Genomic DNA, 19666 nt, shown 5'->3' with positions numbered 1-19666 from the left:
AAAGCAGCTGCTGCCTAGGCAACCTGGGCTTGTTCGGTGTTCTAGCCTATCCTCTTCATTTCTGTCCCGGGGTGTACACTGCTACTCCAAAAGAGCTCCTGAGCATTAGACAATAACAGACAAAATAGCATAAAAGGAAGAAGGCAAATATGTTCATCATGCACACAGGAAGAAATGCAGTGTACTACAATAGGGGTAAATAAGCACAAACATTTGTAAATCTCTGCTAGAAGACTTTCGACAGCAGCGTGAACAGTTGAAAGCAGCCAACTGCTTTCACACACACACATTGCTTCCTGGAATCAAACCAATACAACACAGACCAGCCAAAGACAAGCACTTTCTTATGTCTATTTTTTTCAAAGGGATTAATGCTGGCTGATTGGTGTTACTTCTTAGCAATCAAAACTGAATAGGGAGGATACAGGCCAGTTCTTCTATGCATATCCCTCTAAATTGATAAAAGTGGGCAGAAAAGTGTCCTTATGCATGGGTGTGGGTGGGTGGGTGAGTGGTGCATATTACTGTATCGCTTGCAAGTAAATATGAATGCAAATCATATTTGCATAATGTATGATACTGCTCAGCCAACTTGAAGATAAAGCATAAAATGATACACAAAAATGTGTTCAGAGAAATGAACAATGCTTGTGAAACATTGCAGAAAAGAGTCTGTGTTCCTTATGTTGGCAATTATGTGTGTGCTTATATATACATAAATATGTCTTGCAGCTATCTGAGTCCCTTCCCCCACATGTTCCAGTACTGACACTGGCACGGTGCCTCTGGCTGAGGTGCAAGCTATTTCAGGCGTCTCCTGGGAGCCCCATTCTTTGTCAATGCAGAAACCCAAACCACAAACAAATAGCAACATACTGGAGCCAAACTTTTCCCACCTGCTGGACACTGACTGTTTCCTGGGCAATGCTTGGTGACTTTACAGCACTTCAGAGGAAGTAACATTACCTCTGAAGAAGTAATGCCTGGAGAAGGCACTTCCTGCATTCTTCCGTCTACACTATTTGGGACAGGAATCATAATCAAGGGGCATTAAAAAAGCTAAGTAAGGATCCTATTTTCTAGTCTCATGAAAAATGTGAATTCTCTAACAGACCATAATCTAGTCCGGCTATATCTCGGCACTGAGCCTGACTTGCTAAGTAACTACCATATTTTTCAGAGTATAAGACACACCTTTTACCCTCAAAAAAGAGGGTGAAAATCTGGGTGCGTCTTATATACTGAATATAACATTTTTGGCCTCCCGAAACCCCACCCCTTCACCAAAATGGCCATGCATAGCCTTTAGGAGGCTTCCAGAGTGCTCCTGGGGGCTGGGGAGGGCAGAAATGAGCAGAAAATGGGCCTTTTTTTTTGCTTGTTTGTGCCCCCCCCCAGCTCTCAGGAGTACTCCCAAAGGTTAGGTATGCCCTTTTTTTGACAAAAAATGGGCTCATTTTTGTGAAAAACGGGCTATTTTTTTGCTCGTTTTGCCCCCCCCCCCAGCCCCCAGGAGTACTCTACAAGCCTCCTAAAGGCTATGCATGCCCTTTTTTGACAAAAAACGGGCCCATTTTTACGAAAAACAGGGTGGTTTGGGGAGGTCTGCAGAGTGCAAAAACCTTTTTAAAAATTTGTCTCTTCAAAATCTTTTATACTCTGCTGCGTCTTATACTCCGAAAAATACGCTACTTAATATAAACTCTAATACTGTCACAGTTAGTCTCCTGAATAAATTATATCTTTGTTTAATATAGGTTTTGTACTTCATTCCTCCCCCTAGTCAGCTTCATACTCAGGTTAAATTCTGGTGATTAGGCCTAGAAAGTTTCCCACCCATCCTGCTTCTTGTTCTGGGACTCTTCTGATAAGAGGAGGTAACCGAAGGTGGGGAATGGTGATTAGCAGAGAGCTCCTTCATGTATAGCATGCAGCTCCAGGCCCAATGCAATAGACAGCCAGTCCCCAAATCATTCAAGTGGGGAGGGTGAGGAACACAAAGGGCTGGATGTTTTAAACCAGGGATAACCAACCCTTCGGACCTCAGGGACCACGACATTCATAATTTTAAATCCCGCGGACCACTAATATGATTTTTAAAAAAGATAAATAGTATTTAGTGGAATATAAAAAATGCAAATAATTTTTCTGCAGACCACCAAAATTTTCTCATGCACCACCAGTGGTCCGTGGACCACTGCTTGGTGACCACTGTTTTAAACAGTAGCCAAAAGTCTGAAAGAGACACTTCTTCCACCCAATTCTATGGACTCCCCCAGTTTCCAAGAGACACCCTCTCTCTCTCTTTTTTTTTTAATGCCAACACTTCAAGCACAATATTGCAGAATCCACAAGGGATCCCCAGACTTACCAGTAACCCCTCACTGCATTTTTCTGCCATGGTTCTGGGCCAAGATGTGGGCATCCACTTGCCTGCTATCCCGTCTCGCTGGCTATACTTCCAGGATAAGCAGAGACCTCAAATCATATGGCAGGACAAATTAGACCAAGGAGACAGCAAGCTGTGGAGAAGAAAAGGACAGAACTTAGAGAAAATAATTAAAAAGGAAAAAGTAACTAGGATGAATTGCCTCTGAATCTTCAGTGAGAAGCAATTATGCTCAATTATGCTTCTCGAGGTCCAGTTTGCAGTAACCACCAATAAACCCAGTTTGATTAACTTGTAAAGGTCATTTCTTTTTACTGTGTATATATGTGGTTATATCACAAACATAAACCATAAACACACATGCACGCACGCACGCGCACACACATACTGACACATACTGTAGTTATACAATCTACATTCAGCATATGCCCAAAGATGGTAAAATGAGTCATGTCAGCAGGACTGGGAAAGAACACAGAGTTTGGGTGAACAAGCACTATATTTGCTTCACTATTTCTGGGTTTTTCTGTCCATTTCTTCCATCTGAAGCAGGAACAGTCCCCCCTAATTGCACATGGCTGAAAAGAGCATAGCTAATGCTCAGAGCATGAAGTCTTCAGGGCACTGAACACGCACAGGGGCACAGCTGCCATTCAGGACACAGATGGAAGGCAATTGCCTTCCACACTATTGCACTAGTCACGTGCCAAGCCAAGCCTACTAGAGTCCAGGTGGTACTGCCAGGAATGAAAAGGAGGCAGGAATTAGCCCACCTTCTCCCTGGTTCAAGGAAAATTTATTCCAGGAAACCTGCATAGGTATGCAAGTCTGTCCATTCAAGGCAGGAAAAGCTACTTTGTGAAACATAGCAAGCCTGAAGAATATGGAGGATATGATAAGAGCTGGGAACGTGAAAAAAATGACTTCAGTGCTACAGCACAATGGAGTGGATAGAAAGGGTGACAGAGTTTCATGGCAAAACCTAAGGAGATAAGAATTTGAGTAAGGTGCCCAAACCACTATCTCACTCAGACGTCCGTAACTGGTGACTCAAACTCACATTTTCTCTCTGTTGTATGAAAAGTAATCTGTGCAGAAAGTAACTCAGTTCAGGTTATTCAAGTTCACAGCTTCCTATTATTTTAGGGTCAAATATTCTTGAAGATCAAAGCAATGTTTATATCATATAGAGACATTAATGCAGAAATGCCATTGATCAGTGCAAGGGTGCTTCACACTTTAGATGTGGCTTTTTGAGGTTTTGTCTTCCCTGCTGCAATTCAAGCCACCATAAGTTCCTCGTTTCTCCTTCTCCTTTGCCCTGCTGGCCCATCTGAGATAAACTGGTAGGTCCCACGAGTCTTGTTTTACCCTCAAGAGAGCTAATTTGGTACCACAGGAACATTTTGATTCTTGGCGACAAACATTACCTAAATTCCTGTTAGAACAATTACCCAGAGAGGTTGTGAGCTCTCCTTCATTAAATGGACAATTCGAATAGAGCCTAGGAAATCCTCTGATACTTTAATTTAGACTCCTGCACTTCACAGAGAGTTGGACACATGAGTCTAAATACTTCCTTCCATCTCTATTGTTTGTTTATATAAGCAATATTATTAAAAGTCTTCTTATTCTTTGCTTTATTTCTTTATGTTCAGGTCTGACCACCAAATGAAACCAGTATCAAAACCAGAATTTGCAGATCAGATACATAATAAAGTCTGTTTAAAACTTTAAACACGAAAAACTAAATAAAAGCAAAAAAGCTATTGGATTCAAGCTCACTTATTATGATGCAACCCAATATAATTATGCAAAGGGTGTGATTTAATTTTTTATGGACTTGCAGATTTAAAGGAGTCATACCAGGGGTGGGTTCCTGCCAATTCTAACCTCTTCTATAGAAGAGGTTCCACAAATCTACCGTGCCATTTAGAACCGGTTCCAGCTCCCTCCCCCCGCCCGTCCGCACGCTTGCCCCGCCTGCAACTGATTAGCTGGCTCACCAATTGCCCCACCCGCCTCTAAGAGACCTATCTAAACCTTAAAGTTTTAAAGCTGTCAAGTTTGAACATCCCTGGGTTTGTTTTTTTTCCTAAAGGGTTAGAGGTGCAAGGGTCTTGTAACTTGACAGCTTTAAGACTTGCGTGCTTCAAATGCCAGAGTTTCTGAGCCAACATTTTGGTTGCTAAGCAAGAGCGTTAAGTGAGTTTTATCACATTTTACAAGTTGGCCACGCCCACCCAGTCACTTGACTGCCAAGCCACTCCCACTCAGTCAGATGGCTGGCAAGTCACTCCCACAAAGCAGGCCACACCTACAGAAGAGGTTCTAAAAATTTTGAAATCCACCACTGAGTCAAACACAGAGGTGCCAATCCTGGATAATATGACAGAATCATTAGGCCAGTAGAAAAGAACTATAGTAAAAATGAAAAGGGATAGAAATTTATTTTAATTTTAGGAAATAGCTAAATTTGAAGAAGCTACAGGCCCTGGGAATTTCATTGTCCCTCAGTAAACATCTTGTCATCTAGGTTTCTTATGGAGGAAAAAAATCAATAAAATTTCTAGCCCTTTTTCACATCTTTAGAGCACAACAGATTTTGATAGACACTTTGAAGCAAGTCTCCTAAGTAGTTTAAAATAGTGTTTAGATTAGTTGGAAAAAGTTGAGTGTGTGCAGGGGTGCAAAAGTAGCACACTCCTTTGATTCCCTCATTTTCCAGATTATTTTACTTAATATCTTATATAACGTCACCATGTCACTATCAACTCTTTGTCATCACATAGATTTATTTTCAGGACATCTGTTCCCAGCCTGGTTCAACAATTGGACAGACACACACACACACGGCATCTCCCAATTTAATACATGCTAATAATACTGTTTAAATATTTGTAACTGCATATTGCAGGTGGCTTACAAAAATCTTTTCAATAGGCAATAGTGAGATTCAATGACCTCCTAATTCATTCCAGAACTGCATTGAATTTAGGGATTACTTAACATCTGGGATAATTAATTAGTTAAACTTCTTAGCTTAGGACAATCAGGTATGCTTTTAAAATAGTAAAGTATAGTGCTAAAACTGTCCTGCAGTATTTAGAGACATTCCTGCTCATTCCTCTAAATGGGGTCCCAAAGGTTCCTCAGAATCCTCCTGATTGCATTAGTCACATCATTAACTATTAGGCGTGGACTGTTCATATCTGAAAACATTATTAAACTATGAGACTGTCTTTAAAAACTGTCCGGAAATTGGCTCAAAATGCAACAGCCAGGCTGCTGGTACAGGGTGCAGAAATCACATGTTACTAGACTGAAAAATCTGAAATGACCACCAGTTGCCTATTGGGCACAGGTTAAGGTGCTTATGCTGACCTTTAAAGCCCTAAAAGCCTTACCGTTCAACTATTTGCCGGATTGTCTCTCTCACTCTGAACCTGCCAAGAAGCTTAAATCAGCTGGAGAAGCTTCTGGAAGATTTCCCCCCAGTGGTATGCTGATAAATGTAAAATACCGATATTTGGTCCTGCCAGCTCCAATGCAGCTGTGGTGCTGTGAGCCGCCAAACAGTTGATCGGGACACAAGGTGGCATGATTCAGATGGCTTGCTATATTCCTGAAAATGTAAACATGGGCTGCTGCAAGCCAGCTCCAATATACCGCTGGATTGTCCCCTCCTCCTACGTCCAGAAGTTCCATCTGTCTAGTACACCAGAAAGGGTCTTTTCTCATATGGCCCCCATGCACTTCCCAAAACGATGCATTTGGAGCCCAGAATTTAGGACATTAGTTTTACCAAGCCTGTAATTATTAGTGGCGCAGAACTTTAGCTTCAATGATACTTATTTTAAATGTTGTTTTGATTTTAAACATAAAGCAGTATTCTTACATTTTGTACTTTCTATTTGTAGTAGTCATAAGCTACTTTGAGCAAAAAGGTGGGGCATAAATTAAACAGTGCCAATTGTTACTTCGCTACTAACCTGCTGAGACCAGACAGGGAGCACATGAAACAAAAATGGCAAAATATGTTGGCACATGCCTGAAGAAAACATGAGCAACTGGAAACTGAGGAGGTAAAGAGAGTTGCAGCAACAGATCCCACTAGAAATGGCTGTGGCATAAGAGAGCAATATAGCAGTGTCTGTGAATGCAGATAATAAATGGAGGAACTGTTTCCCTCTATAAGATTGACCTGCCTTACTTGCTCCAGCAGAGGGGGCATGCTGTGGACCCTGTCGGTCAAGGAATTCTCCCTGGTGGGGTCTAGATTAGAAGAATCTTTTCTGCTGTGGCCATCCTTTGGAGTATCATGCACTTGGAAGTGAGATCTGCCTCTATCCTCTTGGACTTCTGGAAAGACTTCAAAACCTACGTAGTTCTGCCAATTGGGGCACCTTTTGCTGGAGGTGGCTGGTGGAGAGAAGATCACACTGCTCATATATTTGGTGCCTAAAGGTAAAGGTAAAGATTCCCCTGCACATGGTGCTAGTCGTTTCTGACTCTAGGGATGCTGCTCCTCTCCGTTTCTAAGCCAAAGAGTCAGTACTGCCCGAAGACATTTTCATGACTAAATGCCGAAGGCGCATAGAGCGCTGTTACCTTCCCACCAAAGTGGTCCCTATTTTTCTACTTGCATTTTTACATGCTTTCGAACAGCTAGGTTGGTGGAAGTTGGGACAAGTAACAAGAGTTCACTCCATTATGCGGTGCTAGGGATTTGAACCATTGAACTGCCAACCTTTTGATTGACAACTTCAGCGTCTTAACCACTAAGCCACCGTATCCCTATAATTTGGTGCCTAGTTTCATATAATTCTTGTACATTTAATGTTTGTGTATGTGTGCTTTTATTGTATTGTAAACCACTGAGAGTCGCCTTGGATAGGTGGGTGGCATATAAATTTATTAAATAAATAATAGAACTAGGCAAAAAACTGAGGTGCCAGAGAAAGATATTCTTGCTGCCACCCTCAAAAGAGAGAGATGGAATGGAAAAAGAGATAAATACTTTAATATAAACTTGTGTTTTGCAAAATCTGAGAAGCCTGAAAGGGGGGAAAGTGGTAGATTTTCTCAAGCTCATGGGGAAACAGTCTAGTGTCCCATGAAAGCTCTCCTCGTGGTTCACTAGTGCCACTGAAGCACCAACTTCCACTGGTCTGGAAGTTGAGTTATAGCAATTGGGATGTCAGGGTTCCCAAATAACATCCAAAATTAAATCAGACATGCTGATTAAGCATCGGGTGCAGCCGGTGTCCACAATTGCTTCAACCTCCCAATCCCCCACTAATGAAACAGCATAGTAGAATAGAATATTAGTGGGGCAGGCCAAAGATCCCTAAGGCAGGGGTGTCCAAACTTGGGAACTTTAAGACTTGTGGACTTCAACTCCCAGAATTCCCCAGCCAGCCATGCTGGCTAGGGAATTCTGGGAGTTGAAGTCCACAAGTCTTAAAGTTCCCAAGTTTGGACACCCCTGCCCTAAAGGAACTGGCTGCAGGCCTGACATGGGCTTCTTTCTTGTTGATCTGAAATATTTTGTTGCTTATCATTGTTTCAAATCAACAAGAAAAAAAGTCCAGTTGCCATGACTCACGGACAACTCTACCTGGATGACTGAAAATTTTCATCAACAAGAGGAAATGATGCAAAAGCAACAGATAAAAATCAGATTTGATGTCCTTTAGAAACCGTTATGTATCATCAAGTAGATATCAATTTTTAGTAGAGCATATTTATAGATCTTCTCCATAAGGATCTGTCCCTAACTGGTTATTCAGGTCTTACAATGCAACTTACAGTGCACGTATCACCCCTCTGAGTCCAACTCTTGCTTTTTTTTAAAAAAAGAAAATCTTATAATAAACGTCTAGTGTGTTTTAGAGATTAAGGTCTTGGATGGGGATCGAGGAGATCTAAATTCATATCTAGGTTCAAACCACTGAAATTCACTGGGTGACTTCTGAATTCTGGGCGATTTTCTCTCTCAGGGTTGCTGTGGAGGAAAATTAGATGTGCTCTTTACACCACCTTGAACTCCTGGAGGAAAGGGAGGATATAAACCTATCAAACAAAGAACAACAATGACAGCAATTGATTGTTTTGGCAATATTAGTGCTGCTCTCCAATTTAAATGTGGAGTGAGCTCATAACTCCAGGTATATGATACTGAAATGTTGTTTACCCCCTTATGATTAAAAAAAAATCATACTATTATCACAAGGCTAATGAATGAAAATGCTCTTAGCTATTGCTACTCTGTGCTCTCAGTATCAGAAAGGACTTCAAAGTCAGATCAGTAAAGCAATTTTTACCTTACTATCTCTCAGCATGCTAAGGTCCAGCTCTTGAGAAGAAATGTTTAATTTGCTTCATTGGAGGATATTGTAAACATTCTCTTTTGTAGTTAATCACAGGCCAAGAAATCAAGGTGGAAATGCAACAAGCACAACAAAGAACCTCTCAGGCTAAAGAAGAAATTGTGCAACCAAAGGGACAGTGAGGGGATAATGAAACAGAGGCTCTTTCTGCTTCAGTGTCCTGAATTTAAGGAAGTATGTGAAAGGTATTCCCTACTGTTGTCAAGGTCCAAACAAGAAAAACTGTACTCTACACAAAGAGGCAGGAAAAGGTGACACAGGAAGTATTATGTGATATGGGGTCTGACTCCATCTCTAGATGCAATTAAGATGCCCCCACTCTGGACAGGGACTGGAATGATGTTTTTCTTTTCATCCTGAGCAGCCCTTGTCCTGCCAACAAACTCCTACTGCATTGGGATGCAGAAAAGTTTTCTACTCTGCCATGCCAAAAACAAGGAAGTGCAGTAAGAATTCTGCAAAATAGCAGGGACATCTCACAAAAGGGTATGGGAAAGCTTTACCAGAGATGAAAGGATGTCTCAGGATGAAAGAGAGACAGAAAAAGAAGTCATTTAGTGGAGTATGCATTTGATAGAGCAGGGTGCATTTTCCACTCATACACCATAGAATAAGAGTTGGAAGGGATCTTGGTAGTCTTCTAGTCCAACCCCCTGCTCAAGCAAGAGACTCTATACCAGTGATGGCTAACCTTTTTGTCATCGTGTGCCGAAAACGCTGCTCCCCCCGCCCCTGTGCATGTGTGCACAACCCCCTGCCTTGCGCATGCACCTGCCGCATGCGCCCCACTCCCTGCCCATGAGCGGCAGAGACCTAAAAATCAGATGGCTGGTGGGAGGCATGAGCGCATGCAGAGTGGAACTGAGCTGGGGCGACAGCTCACATGCCCGCAGAGAAGGCTCTGCACCACCTGTGGCACGCATGCAACAGGTTCGCCATCACAGCTCTATACCGTTTCAGACAAGGGGCTGTCCAGTCTCCTCTTAAAACTCTCCAGTGACGGGGCACTAATAGTAATGGCCTGGTATATGGAGCTTTTCTGCCATATAAGTCATAGTCAACTAAACAGATGTTGCTAGCAACATATTACAGATACAGGGAAACAGAAGTTATTAAAGAAAACCAATTAATCCATTTTTGAATATTTATAATTTTTTTTTGAATGGAGGCTGTTCAATTCAGGTAGTTTGCAACTTACAACCACAAAAGTTAAGCCCAAAATTTCCATTGCTAAGCAAGACGTTGTTAAGTGAGTTTTGTCCCATATTACCTTTCTCGCCATAGTTGTTAAGTGAATGACTGTACTAATCAAGTTGGTAATATGGTGATTAAGTGAATCTGGCTTTGCTATTGACTTTGCTTGTCAGAAGGCCACAAAAAGTTGACACATGACCCCAGGACGTTGGAACCATCTGGCATAAATACATGCCAGTTGCCAAATTTTGATTATGTGACCACGGGGATGGTGCAACAGTTGTAAGAGTGGAAAACAGTCATAAGTGACTTTTTTCAATGCTGTTGTAACTTTGAATGGTCATAAACAAATGGTTGTAAGTTGAGGATTACCTACACTGATACGAATATATTTTAGCTGATAGTATGAGAAAAATGTTGCCCCAGCTTAGCCATAATGTTATATTGACAGTGATCAGTTCTCTAAAGTTGTTACAGATTCACTCAAAGGGTAAATGAAGAGTTATTCAAGTTGAACTTCATTCCTGGTTATCCCATAAGCACACGTCCTTGTTTTCTTATCAAAGGCACAGAATGGTTTGCCTTTGCCCTGTCTGTGGTGTCTTTTTTCATTTCTCAAGTCTACTTACTCCCATGCAAGTGCCAACTAGGCCTGACCCTAGTAAGCTATTTTAAGATCAGTCAAGGTCATTTAGGTGCTGCCATCTCCTAGGGCTACTGATTCACTTCAAAGGATTCATACTATGCTACCCAATCTTAAATTGCCAGCCCTGGACCCTCGGAAGCTTGGGAGCACTGCACCCATATTGGAACTTGTGTTGGAAGGCAATAGAGCAATGGCTACTGTCACACACACACACACACAAATGAACCTGTAGTATCACCTTCTCAAGGCTGGATAGACAGTGTCTACAAGGATGGATAGACCGTTTCTGCAAGAAGATTGAACTAAAATCTGGTGGTTTATGTTCTTATATTTGCAGAATATAAATGTACAACCCCAACAATAAAAAGTTCCCATCTCCAATTTAAATTATTATTTCATGCTCTTTAGAAAAAGTTCTTAACCCACAAAGCTTATGCTGCAATGGAAAGATTTTCCTCTTTTAGTAACACAAATCTCTGTTTTTACTATAAAATGTAATATAAAATTACACTGTAATTCTGTAATTTCTGTTCATTTTTAAAAAATGAATCTATCCCAGTTTCTGAATCTGGATTGGAAGTGACATTTATGCTTCTCAAGAATGCTCATGGCAAAATCTTTAATATTTAAATTTCTGTATTTTACATTCTCCCCACCCCCATTTTATTATGTGAATAACTTCCTGTAATCGGGAAGTTGTTCCATTTATTAAGTTAAGGGATCTGTAACAGGCTGAACAGTTTGGTACAGTATGCTTTCAATAAAACAGCAATTTAACTGAATAGCAAATAAAACTGTAGTAATTATATTGTTATGCTGAAAACATACTTTTAAATGGCTACCTTTTATAAGAATAATACATTGCTACTCCTTCAGTTCCCAGTGTGTGTTTTGGTACATTATCTTTATCAAGATAGTGTGAGTTACTATTTATTGGGAAATGAATGTTGGCTGATTTTTTTTTCTCCTTTGGCAACTGATCAACTAGAAAATATGCATTTTATGCATTTGGTTAAAGAGAGATAGAAAAGGAAATGGAATAATAAAGAAACTGGTATAGTACTCAGTTTTTGACATGTATTGACAAACTATCTTCCAAATACTTTTAAGGTTGCTCTTAAACTATGCAGTTTGTTTCCTGGAGATTTATGCTTGGGCCCCATCCTTCCCGCTTATGGAAGAGAGGTAATTCCTTTTAGCAAGATCTTCTCAATCTAAACAGGTGATCCATAAACACTATGCATCACCTGCTTAGACTGAGAAGATCTTGCTAAAAGGAATTTACCTCTCTTCCATAAGCAGGAAGGATGGAATCCAAATGCATAATTTTATTTATATATATATACACACCCAGTGTCCTATGAGGGGGAAAAAGGGACCACTGACAACAGTCAGTCCTTATTCTGCCAAGTCAACCCTTCAGCTAAATTCCGTACTTTAGACTACAGCGTGGTCCAGTGGTGAGATTTTCACTAGCCAACGGTTTGAGGAATATCCCAAAGAGGATAAATAATGATCCTGAACACCTGACAGCAGAGGATGCCCAACCTTTAAAACCGATGGGTGGGAAGCGTGGGTTACATCAGCTGCCACGTGGGAGCAGTTCCACGTCCACCCACACATGGTGAGGTGGAAAATTACAGCCACGAACCCCCCCACCCCAGCTCTGGCCGCGGGACGAGAGGCAGCCGAGGACCCCACCCTCCATGTCATACGGCAAAGACCCCCCCCCTGGGTGGGGAGTGACCACGCCCCTAAACAATACCCCCCTCCCCCGGCATCGAAAGGCTCCGACTGCAGCCATCCTTCCCCAAACTGAAAGGCAATTCCGCCTGGCACCATAGGGCCAATGACAGCGGCAAATGCACAGCGCTGGAGGCCGAAGGAGGCGCTGGCAGCTCTTACGCTTCGCCTCAGGTTTTCTAGCGGCACGTTTTCCTCTCCCGCTAAGGCGCAAGATGCCGGATGCCACTCTCACACCCCAGCGCACGATCCACGCCGCCGCTTTTTTCTTTCTTTCTTTCTTTCTAATCTGGCGCGGCCAGGCAGGTTCCCCAGACAGCCTGGGGGGGGGGGGGGGACGACCCTTGATTCGCGCGTTCGAGTCCCCGCAGCCTCCGCTGCCGCCGCTTACCCTAACCATGCTGCTCTGGTGCCTCGCGCGGGTTCTCTCCAGGCGCGTTGTCAAGGTGGCTTCTCCCGCCCGCCCCGCTCAGCGACAAAGTTGCATCAGATCTCGCCGCCGACAGCTCTCGCTACTCCCTTTTCCCAAGCCCTCCGCGCGTGGTGGTCGTGGTAGGGGGGGTCGAAGCGGCCGCACGCGTGTCAAGCCCACCTTCGACTCCCGCTCTCTGCTCTGGGGGGGTCGAGCGCCGCCGACTTTAGTGAAAGTTTTGGTCGCGGCTTCGAAGAGGGAAGGAAGGGGGGGGGGGCGGCAGCAGAGAGATCCCGCCTTCCTCGCGTCGTCGGCTCAATCCAGCCATCCCGCCCCCTTTGCTGATTGGAACGTCCTTGCTTCTCAGTCTAGCCACGCCGCGGAGCTCCGGGGAGGGGCTGCGGCGCCGAGCCTGGATTTGCGGTGCCAAGCAAGGCTTCGGGGAAGGGCTTAACGTTAGTTCTTCCCCGCTGGGCGCTGCAAGTCCACGCGGCAAGGAAAAAAAACCCTAAGATACCTGCCCGGCATGCTCGGGCAATAAGCTTCGGAAAGAAAGGGGTAAACGCCCGTCACATGTGGGGGTGGCTGGGAGGATTTACGAGGGAACCGATCCGGGGCGAAGGAAAGCACCCCACCCCACGGTTCGCCGCGTGCTTAGGGGGTGTCTGGCTCCGTCTGCGCGCGCGCGCATAATACCAGCAACACATTCGATCGCGACGAAAAAACGTGCCGATCTGTTTCAACGTCTGGATGCCCGAGCCTAGAGACGTGAGAGCGCGAGCAACTGACAGCTCGTCGCCCAAACATCGGAAGGCGGGTTAGGGAAACAGGAGGGTGGTGGGGAAAGGCAAGCATGCATCGCTTATCTCACCTTCAAACAGTACCATGGACAGTCACACCGGGAGAAAAACTAATTAACACCTACGTACAACACAAACACACCCAGAAGCGCAGGTTTTTAGCTCACCACGGTGCTCATCCTTAACCTCCTCCAATCTTGCAACGGAGCCAAGAGACTTTTCCCCCCTTGCAAGGAAAGCTTAACTCCGTAAAAGGTTAGCAAACAGATCGTTGTTTTCTTTGGCCTCTTCCTCCTACCTAAAGATCAGCCTGTGGATCGCTAGGCACTGCCCGCAGCGCCTTGGTATATAAGCGTGGCTCGATCTTGACTCGGCTATCGGGGGCCGGTGGATCTCCTGCGAGTCCAAGCGCAAAGTATCTGACTGGCTCGGCGTGTGTCATATAAAGAAGGGGGGTGGGCAGTTCAAAGCCTTCTTTCTCCACCCCTGACAAATGTTGCCTTCTTTCTTCCACTCCACGCCGTAGCCACACACTGGCGCGGACGCATACTCCGCCTCCGCCTTTAGCATAATCTCCTCTATCTGGGTGAATACGTGGACTACAGCCCCCATAATCCTCAACTACGGAAACGAACGCAGAAGGCATGTAGCGGGTACCGTACTGTGGAAGGCTGCTTTAAAATACAAACGTCCCTCTCGCATTCTGCTACCTCAGGCCTGTGGCAGAGATTGGGCGAAGAAGGACCAAGGGGAAGGGGTGGGGGCAGATCTTGACCTTCTACGTGGCATCGCTTTCCCAAACTCTGCCTGGGAACCCCTGGATTTTGTGCCCTGCCGCCCCCTGCTGGCATCCTTTCAGGCATGGGGGCCGTGGGGGGGGGGGATAAGACTTCACAGCAGAAGAAGCCATAATTTTGGTAAATAGCAACGCTTGGGTTTCTCTCAGTGCCCACATTCCTGCAGTCACTCAGTTGGATCTTGGACAGGATGTAACAAGTAGCCTAGTTTGTCTAGAAGGCTAGTAGTAATATTTGCTCCAAGTTCATTTATGCTGTGTGTGAGGGAAGGTGTATTTGAGAGACAGGCAAAGCAGCAGGCAGGCTTGCCTTCTGGTAAATGCAAACAACAACTCCTGGTGTGATACTGAACTCTTTCAGGCTTCTTAAATGGCAGTGAAGAATGCAACCAGTTCCAGTGTATCCAATGACCATTTACTTGAGCGGTTTATGTAATGGGAGTGTGCATTAGCTTTGCAGGCATTTGCTGCAGGGAGATGGCTGATGCAATCATACTGGAAAATACGCTGTAAAAACCCAAGCTGGCTGAAGGCACTCCTTTTTTTCATATTTGTTGACAGTGACTCCAGTTTCTTTGCAACACAACATTGGACTCAGCTAGAAGCACATGGTCCCTCCCTCTTCTCTCACCTCCAAACACAAGAGATCTTTTGGAAGAGAAGGAAAAACACTTCATATCCTACCCTAAGATAGCATTTGGCTTTTTTGTGGCTGTTTCACGTTGCTGAGACATGTACAACTTGTGTTTCACAAGGGCACCAAGATCCTTTTCACATATACTACTGCCAAGTGAGATTCCCATCTTCAATTACTCTCTTATACGCTTTGTATCCAAATGAAGAACTTTGGTCCAGTTAAATTCCATCTTATTTACTATAGAAACATTCAGGAAATAGCCACTGATCCCCTCTCCCCCAGCATTGCTGACTGAAACGATTGTCCTGCTCTACATAGGAAAGTCCAGCCTTATGGATTTTAATTTGAGAACAGTGTTTGTGTCATCCAAAATAGCAGCACTGCTACCACTGCTTAACATGCACACAGTGCCCTTCTTTAAAGAAATGAGAGTAACTCCTGTGAATTGATGATTTGTGAGCAAATAGTTACCATTCACTTTTTCTTTTTTGTACTTGCTGAGACTTGTAACAATGGCTTGCTTACAAATCTTGTGTTTTTTTCTTCTTCAAAATGTCAGTTACTGAAAGTGAAAGAATTGTGTGTGGTCCATGCATGTGTGTTGGAGAATCAATTGTTTTGACTATAAATCTTCCTGCAGTAGGAAATAACCTGGATAAATGGGAGCAAATAAAAACTTATTTACAGTCATCAGATTCCTGTATATTCCAGTTTAGGTCAATGAGCTATTACATAATAAATTGTCCTGCATTTTATGCTTATTATTTTAGATTTATACATTTTAGTTACGCTCTATTGCTTCTTCAGTCCTACTGATAACACTGTTCTCTACCAGATACTCACCAATCCTCTTGGAAGGATCCAGCTCTAAAACCTAGACTTATAAAAATGTGGCCAATGATGGAGCTTCTGCTGCTCCAAGAGAAATTAATGTTGTTAATAATGACTCTCTGTATGAATGACAAAGATCAGATCTTTATCTCACAGAACTATTTAACCAGCTGCTTTGATCATCAATATTTATATGAAATGGGTGAATAAAATAAAAGAGGACCCAGATTGTTGAGGGCAATATCCTGACTCTGTAAACCGCTTAGAGAGGGCTGTACAGCACTGTGAAGCAGTATATAAGTCTAAGAGCTATAGCTATAGTGCTATTGCTAAATATTATAGTTCTTTAGTGATCATTATCTGGATTTTAAAAAAAATGTTAACATTAAATTTGTGAGGAGTTCTACACAGTGATTGCATGCCAGAGAAAAAGAGAGGGACAGTGGAATTTCACAATTTTCTTAGGAATCAAACTAAGAAGTCTCAGTTTTTTTCCTCCAGGCAAAGTATGGATAAGTGGAAAAATTCATGATGCTACACAGAACCCACCTTTCAGAGCCTTATATTTAATTACACAAGACCACTGTCAATGAACAGGGGGAGGACAAAGCTAATAGCTAACTTTAGAAAGGGAGGGGGATATTTTTTTCATCATGTGTGGACTTTTAACTGCAGAGAAGACGAGAGTCTTATTGATGTATACGGTAAGTTCTCCCCTCCACCTCATTCCACTATGTTAAAAAAAAGGAAAAGAAGATAGATGCACTTAATCTCAGATTAGTCAGTCTGATATCAGTTCTTTGGAAGATCCTAGGAAAAAAACTACGAAGTTCCTTAGAAACAAAGTCTCAGGAGGAAGAACCACAAGCTAGACAAACTGCTGAATTTGTGGAAGGAGTACGGGTGTGGCAAATTCTCAAAATTTCCATTGTGGTTTATTCCAAAATCAAACTGATAGTATTTCAGATGCTTCCTGGCTCTTTTGGTTTTGCTTAAATGAGTAGTCCTTAATGTGCCTTTCGTTTCCAGTATTCTGTAAGAAGGGACAAAGAAGCAGCAACAGTTCAGGAGATGGAAGAAGATTTGAACATTTGAAAGAAAAAGGATTTTGTTTCAGATTCAGAGCAGTTCCAGAAGACTCTGGCAAAGACACCTGAAAAAAAAAAGTTGTTCAATCTTTCACAATGTTTTTGGATTTGGGATGAAGATTTTAACTGCAGAGAAGATGAGAGTCTTATTGATGTGTATGGTAAATTCTCCCCTCCACCTCATTCCACTATGTTAAAAAAAAGGAAAAGAAGATAGATGCACTTAATCTCAGATTAGTCAGTCTGACATCAGTTCTTTGGAAGATCCTAGGAAAAAACTTACGAAGTTCCTTAGAAACAAAGTCTCAGGAGGAAGAACCACAAGCTAGACAAACTGCTGAATTCGTGGAAGGAGTACGGGTGTGGCAAATTCTCAAAATTTCCATTGTGGTTTATTCCCAAATCAAACTGATAGTATTTCAGATGTTACATGGCTCTTTTGGTTTTGCTTAAATGAGTAGTCCTTAATGTGCCTTTCGTTTCTAGGATTTTGTTTCAGATTCAGAGCAGTTCCAGAAGACTCTGGCAAAGACACCTGAAAAAAAAAGTTGTTCAATCTTTCACAATGTTTTTGGATTTGGGATGAAGATGGATTACTGCAAGGTGCTCTATCTTTGAAGACTACCCAGAAATTTCAATGGGTCCAGAATGCAGCAGTAGGCGGCCACATTTTTGTTGTGTGACCTACAGTGGATGCAATTCAAGGTGCTGTCCTACAAGGTCAGATAGGGTGGTAACACTGTTAAGTCTCTTCCCCTATATCAGGGGTGTCCAAACTTTTTGCGAGGAGGGCCAGATTTGGTGAGGTGAAAATGTGTGGGGCAGATTATTCAGCCTGACATTCTTTGAACCCTTAACATTAAATGCGAATTAACTACCGTATTTTTCGGAGTATAAGACGCACCAAGATTTTGAAGAGGCAAATTAAAAAAAAAGTTTTTGCACTCTCCCACGAAAATGGGCCTATTTTTTAAAGGGCATGAATAGCCTTTAAGAGGCTTCTAGAGTGCTCCTGGGGGCTAGGGGGGGGCAAAGTTGAGCAAAAAATGGCCCGTTTTTTGCTCATTTATGCCCTCCACAGCCCCCAGGAGCACTCTGAAAACCTCCTAAAGGCTATGCACAGCCATTTTGGTGAAGGGGGCAGAGTTTTGGGAGGCAAAAAATGCTGTATTCAGTGTATAAGATGCACCCAGATTTTTAGCCTCTTTTTTGAGGGGAAAAAGATGCATCTTTATACTTCGAAAAATACAGTATTTTATGAAAGACTAAACAAATAACTCCAGTGGGGAGAAGAGGCTGCGGGCCACTTGAAATTTGAAAAAGGGCCACATTTGGCCCCCGGGCCGCACTTTGGACATGCCTGCCCTATATATTGCCATCTGATGCGAGATAGGAAGCATGCCTTTTCTGTGGCAGCCCAACCCTACGGAACATCCTGCCCCTTAAAGTTTGGCAGGCTTCCACCCTTTTAGCCTTCAGTAAAGCTTTGAAGACCTGGCTTTCCCCCCAAGCACTGGATAACATTGGATAATTGCACAATGGGTATTTGACTTAGTGCCAGCTCGCTGTGGTTCTTAATGTTCTGTGGTTTTAATCTGTTTAATTTTATAGCTTTAATATGATTTTATATGTTGTTTTCTCTTTGGGTGGGAGCTGTTCATTTGATTAGATGATTAGATGACGGTTATAGTAAATGTTTTAAATAATCAATAAAATAAAATAAAACCTTTTTTATTGGTCCTGCAGAAAAGTATGGCTAAACCTCCATCCAATCCAGTGTATTCAGTTGAATATCTTGATCAAGTGTAATACCAGATGCACTACACATATTGACAGTTTGGTTTTACCAATTGACAAGTCCATCTACAGACGAGGTTACCTTTTTTGTTAGCTCTAACTAAAATTTGAATTGTACATTGATTTTTTTTTGCGCCACACTGCACAAATTAAATTGTATGAAGTGGTGTAGGAGGGAACTCATTCTCCCAAGAATTATACTCTTATTATAGCAAAATGTGAGCTATTTGTTTGCCACTAAGAATCCCAATGTGACTGCCATAACAAAAGTCGGCTTTTGACCATGCTGATATTTGTATTCCCATGATACAGCATGAGCAGCAACACCTTGAAATAAAATCTTTGGCTGCCAGTCACAGCTGAAGAGCTCCATTTGGCTTCCTTATATCACCTCAGAAAAAAAAGTTGACCGAACATAGAATTAAGGAAAGAATACAGTAGCATCCAACAAACAGAGCAACAAGTGATATTCTCCATATATAGTAGAAGGAATAAAAGTAATTTCCGCCTTTAACTTTCAAAGATTTCTCTTTTACCTCTCCCTGAAGTGAAATGTGAACATAAGTGAAATTGATAAAAGTCAAACAAACTTAGATTTGTAGGGCCCTGGGAAGATGTTGTACCTTACGAGATTGCATAAGGCAAATCTCTCTGTAGAAATACTCAACTGGACAATGTTGGAAGAATGAAAAAATGTTCACAGATGACATAATTGCACACGTGTGTGGAGAGGCTCCCCTGATGAAATCTGCCAGGCTCAGCAACTAAGCATAAAGTTGATAAGAAACACACGTACAAATTAAGCACTCACCGAAATTAGCAACAGTGTGAGGAGGTCAAAACTGCCATTACTTTCCTGTTTCTCATGTTTCTTACAGTTCTTCTTGGCACAATTTATTTTTGAGCTTTTTTGGAAATTCTAGTATTCTTTGGAAGAACAC

General features: G+C 42.6%; 1 protein-coding gene across 7 annotated transcripts in view; it reads right to left on the bottom strand.

The window, feature by feature from the left end:
- SLC6A9 (solute carrier family 6 member 9) overlaps nucleotides 1–14008 on the bottom strand; it is a 64743-nt gene extending 50735 nt beyond the window's left edge. The window contains exons 1-2 of one of the 7 annotated variants that reach the window (XM_081948506.1): nucleotides 13875–14008; nucleotides 2372–2522 (exon numbers count right to left, since the gene is read on the bottom strand). In XM_081948506.1, the coding sequence (XP_081804632.1) occupies nucleotides 2372–2425 (54 nt within the window). In that variant the 5' untranslated portion in view covers nucleotides 2426–2522; nucleotides 13875–14008. Of the gene's footprint in view, nucleotides 1–2371; nucleotides 2523–12755; nucleotides 13048–13874 lie in introns of those variants that run through there. The other 6 variants (XM_081948510.1, XM_081948507.1, XM_081948511.1 and 3 more) reach the window with 6 other exon arrangements.
- Nucleotides 14009–19666: the final 5658 nt, after the last annotated feature.

This window comes from Natrix helvetica (genome assembly GCF_964273705.1).
Source record: "Natrix helvetica genome assembly, chromosome: 3".
NCBI classification, from domain to species: domain Eukaryota; kingdom Metazoa; phylum Chordata; class Lepidosauria; order Squamata; family Natricidae; genus Natrix; species Natrix helvetica.
The sequence above is the reverse complement of the archived record's forward strand: the minus strand, read 5'-3'. Positions and strand labels throughout refer to the sequence as shown.